The following is a 17,500-nucleotide window of genomic DNA, read 5'->3' as shown; positions in this document are numbered from 1 at the left end:
CAATTTGCATACATTGTGTGCAGAGCCGAAGAACTCGTGGCGTTCTAAATATAGAAAGATACGAGCAAAGGTTGACTCATAGGGCTTGTATGGGAGAGGCAAGCTCCTACTCATGCACTCCTGACTGGAATGGTTTCCCAAATTTGGACCGCCCTATAGTCCGTTCTTACAGACTTGTGATATAAATTTAGATTAAAAGAAAATCGAGTACTATAACATTGAATGTTCGCTACGAGAAGAAAAAAATCAGGTTCTGAACTTCCGTTTTTTTTCATCATTTACGATGTTCATAACACGTGCAGAGGTATGTACAGACAGATCTGTTCACATTGGAATAATATCACACAAATTTAATTCCCCTTACGTTTTTGCCGTTTTTGTCCCAAATTCGTACACAAACTATACAAGCTGAAGCGTCTATCAAGTGGATGACGAAAAGAAACGCCTTTGCCCTGCAGTTCTTATGAGATAAAGAGCTTTGTCTGTACTTCTGAAGCACTTATTAACGAACATCGTTCCCCAAGGGAAACACACTAATACTTATACCGTTAATGTAAGATTTGCTCCACAGTCAATGAGGTACTCTACAGCTTTGACTTTGTGATTGTTCACTGCTTCAAACTACAAGAAAAATAATAATATAAAATAAGACGAATGAGAATAGAACAATTAAAATGGTTTATTAAATAGCCGCGTCTGAAAAGGACTGAGATTCAAGAAATTTGATTGCTAAAATCGATATTGACCGAGGTCTAGATTTTCCAATGTTGACCTATTTAATTATAACATTTGTTCTCAAAAAGGTACAAACACAAAAAAGAAACAAAATGGCTTGTTACTGTTCGTAATGCTTGATGGAAGAACCAGCAGGAAAGAAAGGGGCACCGCCCTCTTACCACACGGTGAAAAACGCTTGATGTGAGAATAATATGACCAATGTAACGAGCGTCTGTAAAAATTCAAAACTATTTTAAGTTCCTACCAGAGGTGTTCGGTTGTCGTAGTCCAACAGATTCAAGTCACATCCACCCTTAAGATAAAGAGTGTATAATAGGTAAAAATTAAAGCTTATATGAAGGATTGTGTATTTAATAACATTGCACTTCAAGAAGAACCAAAGGGTCATGGTGTTGGAGCGGGAACGCAGTGACTGGCGTCGACAAAGCAAAAAAACCGGTTTAGACCGGTCGAGAGAGTGGCGTGAGCAGAAAGGAAAAAAGTCAAGGATTCATGGTTTATTTGGTCAAGTGTCACTGGCACATGGATGAAACAGGGCCTCAACAATCGATGAAAATGATTGGAAAATCAATGGATCAATCGATGACAATCGATAATCACACTTAAGTGGTCGCGAACTTCATCGATTGCCATCGATCGACACTAAATTCATGTCTCCGTATATTCAGGTATCGCAGGAGTGTAAGCAGATCGTATATTATATTTAAACCTCAGTAGCAAAGTTTGATGAATATCGATGTGGCTCCGTGAAAAACAGCACAAATAATTAAGACAATTAACATATCTCGTTGTCAGTAGTACAAACTTGATCGATTTAGCTTCCAGTTCATTGAAAGATTCAACTGACCTGGGACGCAAATGTGTAACTTTATTAGTACACCATGAAATTGACAATTAAAATGTTTGACTAAATAGGTAATCGATTGATATTGCATATTGATAACAACCTATTATGTTAATTGATCGATTCTCATCGATTATCGATTGATATTGATAATCGATTACCAATAATCACAAAAATTTTCATCAATCGATTAATTGATATCGATTGTCATCGATTGTTTCCGATTTCCATCGATTATCGATTTCATCGATTGTTCCAGGTCCTGATGAAAGAAAGGCGGCTGAGACGCCTTCAGTTGTTGAAGAAAATATAGCAAATGCTTCGCATCCAATATTATAAAAAGCTAAAGAAAAGATTCTGGGCATATTTCATATAAACACATCAAGTCAAACATCGTCGATGAACTCACGACTATTTCACCAGCAGCGGCTAAAATCATTTTTATAAACTGAATGCTACGGAGTTTCATGCAACAACACTTAAATACATTCCATACATTCTTTCCATTATTAATTTTTTACGCTACATATCAATCGTCGCAAATGTATTAAAATATTTATAAATACACCGGGTCGGTCAAATCGTATCAGGCGAGGTATTGTATTGCATTATTGTTTATTGTAAATACAATTTAAGATATTTATATTTCTAATATTCAAAGATAATATAAAATGGTTCTTAATACCTTCAAATACGGAACAAAGCTTGTGTAGACCTTTGGTTTCAACCAAACCGCCACGAATTCGCAATCTTTTCCTTTGAATTCATCAAAGTTTGTCTCCGCCATAATTTATCAACCCACGTGGAAACGTAACATGAAATCGAGGCTACCGATCAAATTCTCCACCCCCTTTCAGTGGTGATCAAATGCCCCACCCCCGGGAAGACTAACATGACCAGATTTCCCCCCCCCCCCGGGCAAGAAAAGGCGTCAAATGCCCAGGGGAGGGGGGGGTATGTTGGAAGCTTCGATTTGACTGGTATATAAGTCTCCATACGGCTAAGGATTTTGGCGCAAAACTCTTTTCATGAGCATTATATCCCGATTTTTTTTATCCAATAGGGATTCAAATTTTATTTCTTGAACTGGTTGCTTCCAATTTCCAGAAGAGTTTCTTCATGCCAATGTGCTGATTGGAACTCTTACCTTTCATGCAAGGCCCCACAACTTTTCAAAGGTCATGAAGTGCAATGTATAAACAAAGGTTCTTAACGATTACTTTTTGCCTGTTATTTAGAGGTTTTACCAGTCTTAAACAAGCGATGATATCAACATATCCGCCTGCGGCTGCAGCGTGCATGGCTGTCTTTCCCTTTGATTTTGCAACTTGCTGGTTTGGATCACATCCTTCCACTAAACAAAACACGCAAGCACATTTATGAACACCAAGAAAGAAAACCATTAACGCTTTATACTCATCATTAGCATCACTATGAATAACCACCAAATGTATAAACTATATATTCCTAAACTTGAATTTTTTTCTTTGCTTTGCCCAAAACTCTCCTATTTACGCTTAAGGTGGCTCAAACCCGTTTCAACAATTGGAGTAAATGTGTTATTATCTCTGTCAAAACGCAGGGAAAGGCCCTTTCAAAACTTATCATGAAAAGAAAGCAGATAGTATAGAATGTCCCTCACTCTTTAAATTAATTATCCAATAAACGGCAGGGCTCAAAAACTCCAGTCGAAATTACAAGATTTTCGTAGCAAAGTTGTGTTGCCAGCGGTTTAGCAAGACAAAGTACGAGCCCACAATACTTGGGTAAAGAAACCGCTGAAAATGGCGAATATGTATGTGAACGAAAATTAACGGCGAGGATCAAAATGATTTTTTCATTTCTTTATTTTAGCAAAAGTAGCGACAAAATGGCCAGTGCTAACTGCGATTGTAAAAACTAGTTGCAAATGCGACTGTATTTTAGACCAATTGGTCGCAATTTCGAGCTATTGTACGAATGGTCCACGCAAATTTGACCCTTCTCAAGATATCACTTTGTTTTAAACTCCGAAAACATCAAGCTAGCAAGATATGTTTAAATACAGTGTCTATGTTTTCATGAACACTTTTGCATTATTCCTCGGGAAATGAAAATAAACGCAAATTGAGTGCCGCCACACATGTATTTTAAGTATTTCCTCAGTGTAATATTATTAAAACACTAACCCAACAAGGCAAGAACTTTATGAACGTTGCACTCCTTTGCTGCTGTCAAAAGATTCCTGGAGGATACTTTTAATTTGTTAAATGGTCTGAAAGATAAATGACGAGCTTTCTGTTATAAACGCATAAAACCATCTCCTACAAGTAGCTTCTGCGGAAATTACTCTGCATTTATGCGAATCAGAAAACGACGTTTGCATAATTTATAGAGATTCCCGCCTGGCTGTCTAAATGCGTCTAAAACTTGGACCCAAAATACCATGAGAACCTTCTGATACTTTTTCCCTCTCCTAAAGTTGACGGATGGTTTTCTTGTGAGAAAGCACTGCTCAACACATCATACAATGCCATTATAACATGTACACGATTATAAAATAAAACAATTAATGAAGACACCTTTAAAAGATGCACTGCATAATAAAACAGAAAGTCAATGCAGATTTACTTGTATCAAAAGCTCTATACTCTTTGCTTCGAACATGGAGATGCAATGCATAGCTTTTAACTGTCATCGTATAAACTCTTCTCTGAAATTCGTTTCCGTTTTTCTTTTCCTTTTTTCCTTTCTTTCCTTTGGCGGGGTTCATTGAAATGACTTACTTGGCTATTTCATTACATTCATCCAGAAGTCTTTGAAGAATCTGTGGATTTGACAACAGTGGAGCATCCTCTGCAAACGAAATACGATTTTTAACAAAAACAACTGCAATCTATGTGAATAAATTCTCATGATTGCAACGTAAGAATCATTTTTGGTGACCGCAATACAAGGACTTTCTTGGGAACACAAGCCCGAAAGTGTCCCTGGAATGATGTTAGTGTTTTGTACAGAAATGAGAATTCAAGGTAATCAAATCATTTCAGTTGGTACATTTTAAAACCACTAGATGAAAAACGTATTCCAATTAACAGTAAGGAATCTCATTTTAAACCGTTTTTTTTTTTTCATCCTGCTTAAAGCTCCCCTCCTAGCAAAATAAGAACTTTCATTTAAATGCATTTGGGCATCCAAAAGCCCTTCATGAAATTCCATAAGATTACAATATCGTTCATTCAAAATAATACCTATTAAATTGCTTGATGACAATGGAAGTAATGAATCAGATGACGTTGAGCTACTGCATCCTTCACGAAGATTCTGTTGCACCCCTTCTACAATCTTTGCCAGTGTTCCTGCCATTGTCTCTGTACATGTGCCATTACTTGATTTGCCTGTTTCTTCTGGGTCATTACCAGCAGTTGTAGCTTTATCAACCGGAAAAGATCTGTTTGTCATCAAAAGTAAATTAATCATCTGACCACATTTAGTCAGGGGCACCCAACGTCAATTTTCGCAAAATATCTGTTCGGAAAACGATTTGAAATCTTGAATTTTCGGAACATTTGTTGTAAAATTTCTTGCTTGCCTGCCTCTCTTAGGATTTTCGAAAATCTGAAAAATGGTATAATTGCCCATTTTTAACGGGATTTTTACCCTAAAAACGTCACCTATAATTTTCGGGAGCCTTTTTTCTGGCTGAAATTTTCGAAAAGGTAAGTTTTGATACCTATAATTTTCGGATCGCTAGACTTTCAGCTAGGAAATCCGAACAGATGAAAAATTTTTATGGGATAAAAATATGCCTATATCTACCGTTTAAATACTAAAATACGTTTAACAATGCTACTTTTAAGTGGTTTTGAACTATATTCTCGTTGGGTGCCCCTGATTTAGTAAGGTTAGATTTATCACACAGGCCGCAAAAATGCTACATCACCACAACAAAATATGACTTGACAGTGACAAAAACATATTTTAAAAGCTCGCAAGGCATATTTTTCCATTGATGCCCATTTCTTTTGAACCTTGAATATACGACTAGTCAATTGCTACAACAATGCTATCAACAGTTTAAAGTCCCTGTAACCGTTGCATGTTTCACATAATTCGTACACCTTTCTTCTTTGAAGAATATTGTATTTTGATACCCAAAACGTAGCTTCTCAAATTGTGGGTAGATTTTTGTTGCAAGCGATGCATAGAGAGACCTGACCCAAGCCAGAGTTAATTTACGTCAACAAGTAAAGAATTTATTTCTCAATCCTTTGCTTCTCTGATCTGACCATTGATCTGTTGTGTCCAAGAACACCACACTGCACAGTAATGACTTCTTGCTACTCTTAGACAAAGTGTCAGGTCTCAGTTGTTCAAAGGCTAGACAATTTTATCCTGTGGATAAGTCACTATCCTACAGGTTGCAGAGCATCCAGTATTTGCTCACGTACTTGAGAACAATTTTGTTCTTAAACCCAGTAATTTCTGGATTAATTTGGCTTCTTCTGCAGTCCCACAAAAACAATTTCCCAATGATAACAAAATAATTGAGTAAATTAGGTAAAGGGCATTGTTGCGAAACAGAAAGGAAAATTAAAAACACGAAAGACTATTTTAAAAAGAAATAGGTGCTCATACCAACTCGATAAGCCTATTCGCCTGTTGTTGTATTGTTTGTTGTTGTTGTTGTTGTGTCTGTTTGTCTCTCTCTTTTTAGCTATTTATAATGTAAGGCGTTTTATCCTAACATAAAAATCCACCCTTCAATCTTTAATTTCTTAATAGTTAATTTGTTGTAGTTCATTATTGTAAAACATTGTTAATTAATTTGTCTATTGTTAAAATTAAAATAAAATAAAAATTTGCTCACGTGAGCACGAATATGCACACTCAAAGCACGTCCAAGTTAAGGCGTGTACCTACGTTTAGGCTACGATTAGCATAAATATATGTTATTTACCAGCTGGCAGGTCCGTATAGCCAAAAAGTGATGCCCGAGGCCGCCGGCGACTTACAAACTGAACGTTTCAAAGAGACATATTTTTTATTGAATTCTATTTCCAAACCTCTTGTCTTCTAAAAGGTAATTTCTGTATGTACACGGGTTCGGTGTCAAAAAAACATGGAAATTTAAGGTCATCACACAAGCTCAACTAAGGCTAGGATTCCGCCCGCCATGAGCGGGCCAGATGAGAAAATCAGATTGCAGGATTTGTTGAATTCTGCCCGCTCATGCGTTGAGAAAAAAAAAGTATATTACTTTTCATACTATTGAGAGTGACTAATCCTCTGGATAAAGTATCCCGCCTTTCAACAATTGGAAACGGATCTTTTAGATCTTTTTACAAACTTACATCTTTTCTGCAACGTTTGTTGTGCTCATTTTTGCTCCTGATAACAGAAAAAGTAAATACACCTGTATTAGGAAAGTCTGAAATCCATACATTCTTGTTATAGTAGAAATAAGTTTGGTAATTTTACGAGGAAACATGCGATTACTTGTTTATTATAAGGGCAAATTCTTTTATTAAGGTCAAAAATGCATGCTGTTGCACAATTTTGTAGGAAGTGGGTTCAGTTAGTCTCAAGGAATCGTAAAACGCACGAATCCGCTGAATGAAATTTTATTTTTGTACAATGCAAAAGCAATGAAACAAGCGAGACAGATCTTCGAACGTTTTTAAACATCTGCAGAGATCAGAGTCTTGTAAGGCATCCTGCACACAGGATTGCTTCGAGATCCTGGACTCTGCAGCCACTAAGTACCAAGTGAAGCTTAAGGAATCCATGTATATAAAATGGGAGAAGCCCGATCTCAACCAGCAGGTGAAACACATTAACCTGACTCTCTCCCTGTAAGGAACTAAGCGTCACTCATTTAAATTTTTGTTTTGTTCTGTTTTGATTTAATACGCAATATTGACAACGCAATGTAACGAAGTTTGTAAGATCGCGCGCGCTTTAAATTCAACGGCGATTTCAAAATATGTAACACTGAAGATGACGGATGTACCGTCGAAACATGTCTGGAAAATTAAAGAAAGTTGTTATGTTTATACGAATATCTATATTGTTGCTGCTATCTAGACCTAATGAAACAAGCCCTGCTAAAAAAAACATTTACTGCATGAAAATAATGAGAGTAAGTTTGCCCGGGGCAATTCCAAAATTAATAAAATATGCTGTCTCAGCTAATCAGCATGTAGTAGTTTTGTCCTTCATAAAGGTTGTTATTAAAATCATTGGTTGTATGCCATGTCTATTTCTGTTCTCCACAGAACAGGAAGATGATTTTCTTACATTGACAGGATCTGCCATTTTTGTTAGGCAGATTTTATAAAATATGGATCTTTCTCACGGTAGAAACAATTTACTATTAAAAACTTAATGACTGGGTTTTTTTTTTAGTAAATCACAATTGAATGAATTTGAGAAGTACCTGTGCAAAGAGACATTCTACAAAAAGGGCTACACCAGTAGAATGAGAATTATTCTTTTTCTTGAAATAAATAGACAATTACAAAGGTAACGCCTTTTTAAAGGAAACATGAGTGCACCAGTTCTTGGCCGATATGAACACAGTTATCAATAATATTATTTTAATTTAATGCTTGCATTCATACTTTTTCTTGGTGTTTCTTGGAAACTCTGAAAAGTAATGAAGTTGATAGTGTTCTTAATTTTAAGAATAATTGCAAACAAATACATGTATCTCACAAAAATCATGGTATAGTTCCCTTTCATTTCCCATTTTTTAGGCTTGAGAGCAACATTAAATTCTCAGTCCTGTACAGGGTGCATTGGATCTTGGTCAATCAACTGTACAATAATTATTATATAAAAGTCAATCAGGTGGAAATGGGCTAGACAATGTAAGCTTTTAGAAATGAGGAATTTAATGAACATGGACTACGACAGATTTGGAAGAATGACATCTTCAAGCAAACGAGTGCATTCTGAAACTTATCATGATATAAATTTGATTAAACCCAACTTCCATGAACCCCAATCCCTCTTCATGCATCATCCCGCTAACTGAACAACTCTGTTGATCTGTTTCATGGGTTACCTCCCTTTTTTATCTGCTGCAGCATGTCTGTAGCATGAAGCGACTAGGAGTATTTCTACTCCCCCCTGGATGGGACGCTAGTCCATCACAGGGTTACCCCCAGCATTTTTGCCGGTACCCATTTATATACCTGGGTGGAGAGAGGCACTGTGAGAGTAAAGTGTCTTGCCCAAGAACACAACACAATGTCCCTGGCCAGGACCCCAACCCAGACCACCCAATCCGGAGTCGAGCACAATGACCACGAGTCCACCGCAGCCAAAAGGACCAAGGTAAAAAGAAGAGAAACCTTTGCCCTTTCACTTCCAAGAATGTGATTGATATTTATTTCCTCCTTGCAAGATCAGTACATTTTCAAGCACACAGGTGATGAGAATAAAGAAATTTATCACTTACGGGTTTTATAATAAAATTCCCATAACTGACAATATGAGAATGGTATGACAGTCATTAACAAGAGTTTACATTTAGATCTTGGACAAACAGGAAAGTGCATTACATCTTATTTGATCGACTGCACAATTGCATGGTGAGGTCTACCTGGAAACAGGTTTGAAGTAAGCTGCTGAGATGTATTGTGTCTTTTTTAGAGTACCTATTTTCATTTTGTTATTTTATTATTTGTTTATATATTTACTGCAAGAACCTTCATTTATGAAGGAGGTGGGGCTCAGTGAAGGAGAAGGAGAAAAGGAGATTAACACCCTCATGTAAAATCTATATTAAAAGCTCAGGTAAGCTAAAAGACCAATCTGCCAAAATTTCCCAAGAGCAATATTAAAGGGGTCATCTAGGGCTAATCTACTCGACATTTAACTTGCGTTAAAGTTGAGAATTCATGTACACTACAATGAACAGGAGTACTAATTTGCTGAACAGCTTAACTTACAGGTTCCCCTTCACCATTCAGCGAATCACTTGGAGAAACGGTGCTCGGTAACACTTCATCTGCACCTGCATCAAGGAATTAAAAGGTCTCAGTCAAGTTGCAATTTAAGAATTCCCACAAATTCTATTACTTGTACAGATAACATGTACTTTGTTACCAACTCTTTCTTATTTTTACATTGTACGAAAGGCTTCCAAATCTCACTTTTGAAACTAAAACTTCTAAGCAACACCTTTACACTCATAGTTCCTGTAGATTATTGTTTTGAGTTAAATCTGTTAGTAGATCATCATTTTAAAAGAACAATTAAAGGGAACCTCCACTAAAACAGGAATATATCTTTAAAATAGTTAACATAATGCCATAATCAAAATTGTTCGAATGTTTTCCAATGGGAGCGTTTGTATCCAAAATAAATAAATTTGAAAAACGGTTGTTTTGGTTTTCAAATTTCCTGGGCGCCGCCATCTTGAATAATTGTGACGTATCATGGTTGCCCTATTGTTTTAAAACAAAAGCTCTTTGTGCAAATACAAAAGAGCAACCATAACACGTCACAATAATATTATTCAAGATGGCGGCGCCCAGGAAATTTGAAATCCAAAACAAGCGTTTTTGAAATTCATGTACTTCGGATACAAATGATTCCATTGGAAAACGTTTGAACAATTTTGATTGTAAACATTATGTTAAATATTTTGAAGTTGTATTCTTGTTTTAGTGGAGGTTTCGTTTTATCATCAAATGCAAAAAAAAATTGGCACAAATGGATGTATACTGTGTGAAAAGGTGCAGTGTATATTAATAAATACCAGTAAATTGAAGCATGCAAATTACTGACATGCTGAAATGCAAGCAAAAAGATTTTGGAAAATAATTTAAACAAGAACTTTTGTACAAATTGATTTCCCCTTGAGTGCTGAGTTTGGTCCTTTTCTTTCAGATTAAAAGCACATTTTTATAAGAAACTCAAGCTTCTCACAACATTTACTTGTTTATCCTTACTTTTTTACACCTCCATTTATACTAAGTTCAACTTGTGTTAGTTTCCTTATATTTGACAATGATGACGTGAGCTCAGTGAGACATCATATTACTTTCATCAATAATCTTTCTAGTAAAATGTTTTACAAAATTGATTCTTATGCAAGATTATCATCTTATTTGTCAAATTAAGTTCTAAGTTTTTCTGCCTCTCTGCAAGATCACAGATATATCAAAACGATTAAATACATTTTGTACCATTTAAAACAAATACCTTCATTAACAAGTTTGATAGTGGCAATATTGCTCTTGCTGTCTTCTTCCTCATCCGAGTCTATAACTATAGAATCACCTCTTGTAGTTCCTTTGTCGGCATATTTTAAAGCACGCTTCCTAAGCTGGCAACTACAAATGGTCGTAAAAATGGGTTGCAGGTGACCATCCTCATCACGGGCACAAACAGTCATGAGACCATCCTTCGAAGCATGACAATGTTCACCTGCAAGGTTAACTTTGCAGAGACTTGTCAGTGAATGGCAAGTGGAGGAGACAGTTGGGCTTTCAGGCTCATTTTGACAAATTGTGTTAGAACAGACTTTCTCCACTGGTGAAGGTTTGGATGTGCCAACTGAAGATGTTCCACTGCTTACTGATGGCTGGTGACTAAAGGGTACTACTTTCGCAATGGAAGGGCTTCTAACGTCTGAGGTGAAAAGCTCCTTATCTTTGCATGACAAATCACTATTAACTTTTGAACTTGAAAGTGTTTCACTCTGTGCAGCACAATAAATGACACTCATCTCCTTAGATGTGCCTGGAAATTCTGTTGTCTTTGTTTTTGGGTTGCTAACATTGTTTGGAATTCTTGTGGAGCTTGTTGATGGAAATGATAAAACATTTGAAGGGGTTGATTGACCTACAAATAAAAAAACTGAGTCTAAAGGCACTGTTTATAAACTGTGCAATTTTTCGTGCCATTTCCACAAAGGTTCTCACATTACGAAACAAGTTGTTTTACGAGTGTTACACTGAGAAACATATTCCATGCAACTTGTCTCGTTTCGCGATGATCACATGAGGTAAAAGGAACATTTTCGATTTGCGACACAAGTTGCAGGGCAGATGCTACACTGTGAAATGCTTAAAATGTTACAACCATAGTGGAAAATAGAACTCAATTCTACTTTCCCCTAGGGTTTCTGAACTGGTCTTGCAACATTTTTGGCCGTTGCAGGGTATGTTACATTGGGCAATGATTTGCGCAACTTGTTTTGCCCTGCCGTTGCGAAGCAAGTTGCACGAAAAATTGTGCAGTGTAACTTACAGCACCTTAACCAACACGACTGACAGAATTAAAAAATACAAAATTTCTTTTCATTATCTTCTTACAGTTTTAAAATGTTCCACTGTCCCAGATGTTATTTCTAGGAACTACTAGGGAACAAAAAGGGCTTTCAACAAAATTCTAAGTCAGTGGTTGGTTTGAGTAGAGTAACTGACCATATCAAGAAGGGCCAATCTGTCTTAACGACATGAGAGCAAAAACTCTAAGAACTATAGCACAAAAACATTAATTAATTTTCGGGTGTCTTGAAAACAAAGACCCCTTAGACCCTAAGACTCGAAAGCGAAGAAAATAACTCAAAACCCTCATTTTGTCTAACCCTAGGCCTAACTAGGTGTAAAGTTTGTTTTTAGGCCTAGGGTTAGCCAAGTTGAGGGTTTTGGGTTACTCTTCTTCATTTTCGAGTCTTGGGGTCTTAGGGAGTCCTTAGGGGTCTTTGTTTTCAAGACACCCTTAATTTTGATATAAACTACATACAGAGAGTTCTTTTCAAGACGTTATTGATACTGTCATTGTTCAGGATCTCAAAAAAGGTTCTTGTTGTGCAAATGTTACAGCTGAGAGTTTGGTGGGATTAGACATGTGCCATGACGGCTGAAAAACCATTTGCTGATCATGTTCTGTTGCCTGTCACCGACTATCAAAATGGTGGAGATTAAAAAAAGCGTTATTTTGAACCTCTGAAATGGGAATTGGTGAAAGTGAAAAGAAGATGACTGTGTTATCTTATTTTACACATTAGAGAAGGATGTGGGTTTGCCAATAAATCCCCAGGATGAAATAGTATGAGCAGAGGGATATTATCTCGTCACTGTGAAGCAACACAGCGTTTCTAAAACAAGGGTAAGGGTAAGACCAAGGGTGGGGGTAAGGGTAAGGATACAAATGCAGGAGGTATCCTAAACATGCGTAAAAGCTAACCTTAGGCCTAATTAGGCCTAAACAAAAGTTTTTAGGCGTAAGGTTAGCTTCTATGCATGTTAAGGATACTTCCTGTATTTGTATCCTTACACCCTTGGTCTTACCCTTACCCTTGTTTTAGAAACGCCAGAAGCAACAGCCCTGTAAGATGAAGAGAAGATTCAATGCTTTCATCAATCCTCCTTAAAAAGCGAGAAGTTTAAAGACAGTTGGGTATAAGCTGCAAAGATGCCGAATGGGCGTGGGTAGTGAAAGTTTTCAGTCAGTGGTGGGTTGAGAGAACACAGCAGTACTACTGGTGAGCCATTGATAAAAAAGGCAGGCCTGATTTCTTTACGAAGTCGCAAGAGAAGACACCCAAGAGTGTCCAGGGAAGACTTTACATGCAATGATAGGTAGCATTCAAACATTTTTATGTGCAATGTAAGCGAAAGTACAATGTAACTTTTGAAAGACAACGTGTACATTTAAGCCTCAGATTTTCACTAGGGACACAAGCACAAGCACAAGCGCAAGTACAAGCATAAGCAGCTTATGCTAGTGAAAATGAACGTCGACAGAAGCATCAAAATCAACCACCGCATCCGCCATTTTGTTTAAATGCTCAGATGCAGGGAACCTGGAACGAGTGCTATAATTGGCAAGACACAACAAATCTCGATCCTTGTGCTTGTGCTTATCCTTGCGTCAACCCCGCTTGCATTTGTGCTTGCATCACTAGTGAAAACCAGGCTTTAGAAGTTTCAGTTTTGCTTTGAATTTCCAAACGAAAGAGAAAGTTGCACAAAGCTAATTTCATAACGGAGGAACAAGAAAACTATTTGTGGAAAAAAGCTTTTTAGGAATTGCCAAAAGCAATGATATTAGTGATAATTTTTATTTCTGGGCCTTACCCAAAATAAAAGGGGAAATGTGGTATACAATAAACCAGGACGAAAAACTAAGAAAATATTGAAGAAAGAAAATCATGAGAAAAGCAGGATTTGTGCCACACAGTTGTACCAAAGTGACATACCAGAACCACTGCCAACTGTTATTACTACTCAAGATTGAAATCTGAGTTTAGGTGTTGAGAATTGCCTGAGTCAAACAAATCCCACCCACATCAGCACAGTTTGCCAAGTCACAAGTGCAGCAATAAAGAGACTAGAGAATAAAGCATGGACAAGGCGTTCCACAGGAAACAGTCAAGCACATAAATTGAAAAGACAACCCAAGTACTCTGCAAATCAATCTCTAATCAACAGACCAGCCTGTGAGTAAGCCATTTGACTCTGGTGATTTATTGGAAAAGTGCAAGGAAAATATGTACTTATTGACTGAGCGGGAGGGCCAGTCAATAAGCATTTTATCATATGGGCTCTTTACACTATTCATGAGCACTCAGAATTTGAAGTTTGGACAAAATTCTTGTCTTTTCTCAGATACTTCCTCCAACATAATGAAATTGTATTACATAGTACAGCAAGAGGTAAATACTGCTACAAAATTAGCAAGGGCAATGTGTTGTGATGGCAAAGGGAGAAAGCGATCAGTGTTTGGACATGTGTGGTTTTTTGACAGAAAGCTTTGTAGATAAAAATCAGTCTACTATGATTGGTGACTCGTTTACCATTGAAGAGGGCAGGGAACGTGTTCAAGAACAATCAAATACCACATTGAGAAGATAAAGAAGGAAGAGCACACATGTTGGGCAGTTAAGCTATTATAATGATTAACTTAAGGTTTACTGTTATTTCCACTGCTTTTCCCACTCTGACGGATTGTGAACTCAGTTGGAAAAATTTGTTGAAAAGAAATTATATTACATACAGTGTACAATCTATATACCCTTACTTTATAAGCAAATCAACGCACTGAAACTCCAACACGGTAAGAAAAAAACTGTGAGAACATGGGACAACTGCAATTTTGGAAGGGAATAAGGCTGAAGGGAATAACTGACACATTAAAAAAGCTAAATAACACAGTCCCAAATCTGTAATTGTTCATTTTTCAAAAGCCCATAACAGTAAATTAATGGAACAAAGAAGTGCTACAAGTACATGCATAAGTGCTGCTGATAGAGCCATGTTTAAGTTCTATAATGACAAGAATGGCAGAGAAAATCTTAAGTCCCGCCCTGGAATCTTCAAAACCAAAAAATAATGTGGACCAGCAAGGGTCCATGATTGTGCACAACCACACACATACTGTACTTCCTTGCTATTTCCCATGTTCCAAGAAGAAGTCTTCCTTCCCCTGTTAGAGTTATGACTGTACAACTTCCTCTTGTCTTCAAAGTTTTCAAGAACTTGTCATTCAATGCTCTTCTCTCATTGTATTAATTTTGCAAGTTGAACGAAGGCTGGGTTTCATAGGCGTCAAACTGAGAGCTCTCAAAACATGCACCACACAAATGATGCTGAGTACAAGTAAAAGGTTACTTTTAGAAAGTCAATTACCAAGCAAGATATTAATACATCAACTTTACTTCCACAAAAGGTACTTAAAATAAGAATCACTGGAGAAAGAATCATTATATACATGTAACCCCTCATTGTGCCAGTTCTCCACTGCCCTACCATCACAAAACTCCAGAAAATTCATGATCATACATTAACCTTTAGGGTGTGAAATGGCTTGTTTCACAATCTCTACAAGGAGTCTGGGTCGGAAGCCATCTCCAGCTGCTATTGTACAGCTACCCCATAGTTTCCCAAGGGTTGATTGATTTGTCTACCTTGGAACCACAATGGAAATGCTCTTTGTTGTGACATGTATCTCAAATTTAAAGGTCACTCACTGGGTCTTCCAAATCTAACACGATCCATTGGAGAGCGGTATATTTTTCTTTCTCCTGATCGATGCGATCCTCTTCCTCTGACTGAGAATTGACCTCTCTGTCCTTTACCAAAGGCATTAGGAAAGGGGCCATGGTCTTGCGGATGCCACTCTCTTGCCGGAAATCTGGGATAAAAACGACCAACTGCTGGTGGAGCATAGGCATGGTGACGATGATTACCATTGAAATCCATCATCTAGCAAACTCTGATTCAAAAACAATTTTAACTCAGCGTAACAGTGAAGGCCATTAAATGATTACTGTTGAAGCTAACATACATGTAGACCCAATGTACATTGGACATAATGATCAGCATCCTTCATAACATTTGACTTGAGTCTCACTTTTTTCAGGATTTAAAATTTATGTCCAGGGCCCAGTTGCTCCAAGCCCAATAGACCATTTTACAGTTGTAGCTAAGTTACCTCACCTAAGAATGGAATCGAGGCTGCCAGTGACCCTGTTTTGACACAAACCTTTTGTGCTATTCTAATGCTAATGTAGACTAATTAGAATTACAACAACACCATTTACATGACAAAAGCAGCAAGGTCTGTATCAATACAAGATCACCGGCAGCCTCAAAGCCATTCATAGGCTAGGCCACTGAGCAAACAACTGTAAAATGACCCAGTAAGTTACAGTACCTAACATTGGAATGCTGAACACTTATTAAAATATCATTGCAGTTACTCTTAGCTGTGATGGGACTACTATATACATCTACACATATACCTGTGTCTGTATTTCTACCAACACGTACCTACCAACCTAACCTACCTATCTACCTACATCTATCTATCTATCTACCTTCATCTATCTAAGTATCTATCTATCTACATGTATCTATCTATCTATCTATCTACCTACATCTATCTACATCTATCTACATGTACATCCATCTACATCTATCTACATCTATCTATCTATCTACAAGGTTTGTACTGTTTTAAGCTCTTCAAATTCCATCAATTTCCATGACTTCTTCCATGACCTTCTCTAGGTTTCCATAACCTAAAGTTTTAAAAGCTGCCAAGTAATAAATTTTTCAAAACTATCCTCATTTTAGGATATTGTCTGACATAACTCAGTTCAAATTTGAATAAATTAACAACCTCTGTCCACCAAAAATCTGATTGTTTGATAGAAACTCATCTTTATTTCATTTTATCCTTGCTTTGACAGCTGCAATAATAAATCTACCATTTATAATAATTATAATTTTCCATGACTTTCCATGGCTCACCATAAAATTCCATCATCTTCCAGGCCTGGAAAATGAAATTCCTAAATTCCATGACTTTCCAGGTTTTCCATGACCCATACGAACCCAGATCTGTCTACTCTATCTAAAGTATCTATCTATCCATCTATCTACCTTCAAATTTCACTAAGGCCTTTTTTCCTTCATCATTAGATTACTGGCACATTGTTCAGGCTTTTTCTATTTACAAATCTATCTATCTATATTGTTTTAATCCCAGATCAATGCCAAGCAGCTTTTTAATAACTGGGCCCGAGACAGCAAATAATGAGAGTGGCGCAGACTTGATTGGATGCTATGCTTTTCAAGTGAATGAATCCATAAATCCATACTCTACGTGGATTCTTAACCCACTGACCACTGGGAGCGAGACTTAACCCATTGACACATCAAATGTCCTAGGACGCCCCCCAGTGGATGAGTAAAATTGTCTGGAATTAGACAGAGTAAAATCTGTTAAGTCTCACTCCCAGAGGTCAATGGGTTAACAGACTTTACTCTGTCTAACGCCAGACAATTTTAGTCGTCAATGAGAGGCAGTTCAAGAGTCAATGGGTTAATCTCATTCCAGATTTTTCAGATTCACCTTAAAAAAGTGTTTCCCTGGGAAATGATAATTTCTAAAAAAGTGATTTTTTTTACC

General features: G+C 37.1%; 1 protein-coding gene across 2 annotated transcripts in view; it reads right to left on the bottom strand.

The window, feature by feature from the left end:
- Positions 1–17,500, bottom strand: part of LOC137993236 (histone-lysine N-methyltransferase EHMT1-like) — a 48,562-nt gene that overhangs the window by 25,132 nt on the left and 5,930 nt on the right. For both annotated transcript variants that reach the window (XM_068838958.1, XM_068838959.1), the window contains exons 2-12: positions 15,555–15,799; positions 10,778–11,419; positions 9,520–9,584; positions 8,185–8,209; positions 6,916–6,952; positions 4,813–5,012; positions 4,348–4,417; positions 3,751–3,836; positions 2,830–2,936; positions 983–1,030; positions 547–621 (exon numbers count right to left, since the gene is read on the bottom strand). In XM_068838958.1, the coding sequence (XP_068695059.1) occupies positions 547–621; positions 983–1,030; positions 2,830–2,936; positions 3,751–3,836; positions 4,348–4,417; positions 4,813–5,012; positions 6,916–6,952; positions 8,185–8,209; positions 9,520–9,584; positions 10,778–11,419; positions 15,555–15,789 (1,590 nt within the window). In that variant the 5' untranslated portion in view covers positions 15,790–15,799. The remainder of the gene's footprint in view (positions 1–546; positions 622–982; positions 1,031–2,829; positions 2,937–3,750; positions 3,837–4,347; positions 4,418–4,812; positions 5,013–6,915; positions 6,953–8,184; positions 8,210–9,519; positions 9,585–10,777; positions 11,420–15,554; positions 15,800–17,500) is intronic.

This window comes from Montipora foliosa, chromosome 2 (genome assembly GCF_036669935.1).
Source record: "Montipora foliosa isolate CH-2021 chromosome 2, ASM3666993v2, whole genome shotgun sequence".
Classification (NCBI taxonomy): Eukaryota; Metazoa; Cnidaria; class Anthozoa; order Scleractinia; family Acroporidae; genus Montipora; species Montipora foliosa.
The sequence above is the reverse complement of the archived record's forward strand: the minus strand, read 5'-3'. Positions and strand labels throughout refer to the sequence as shown.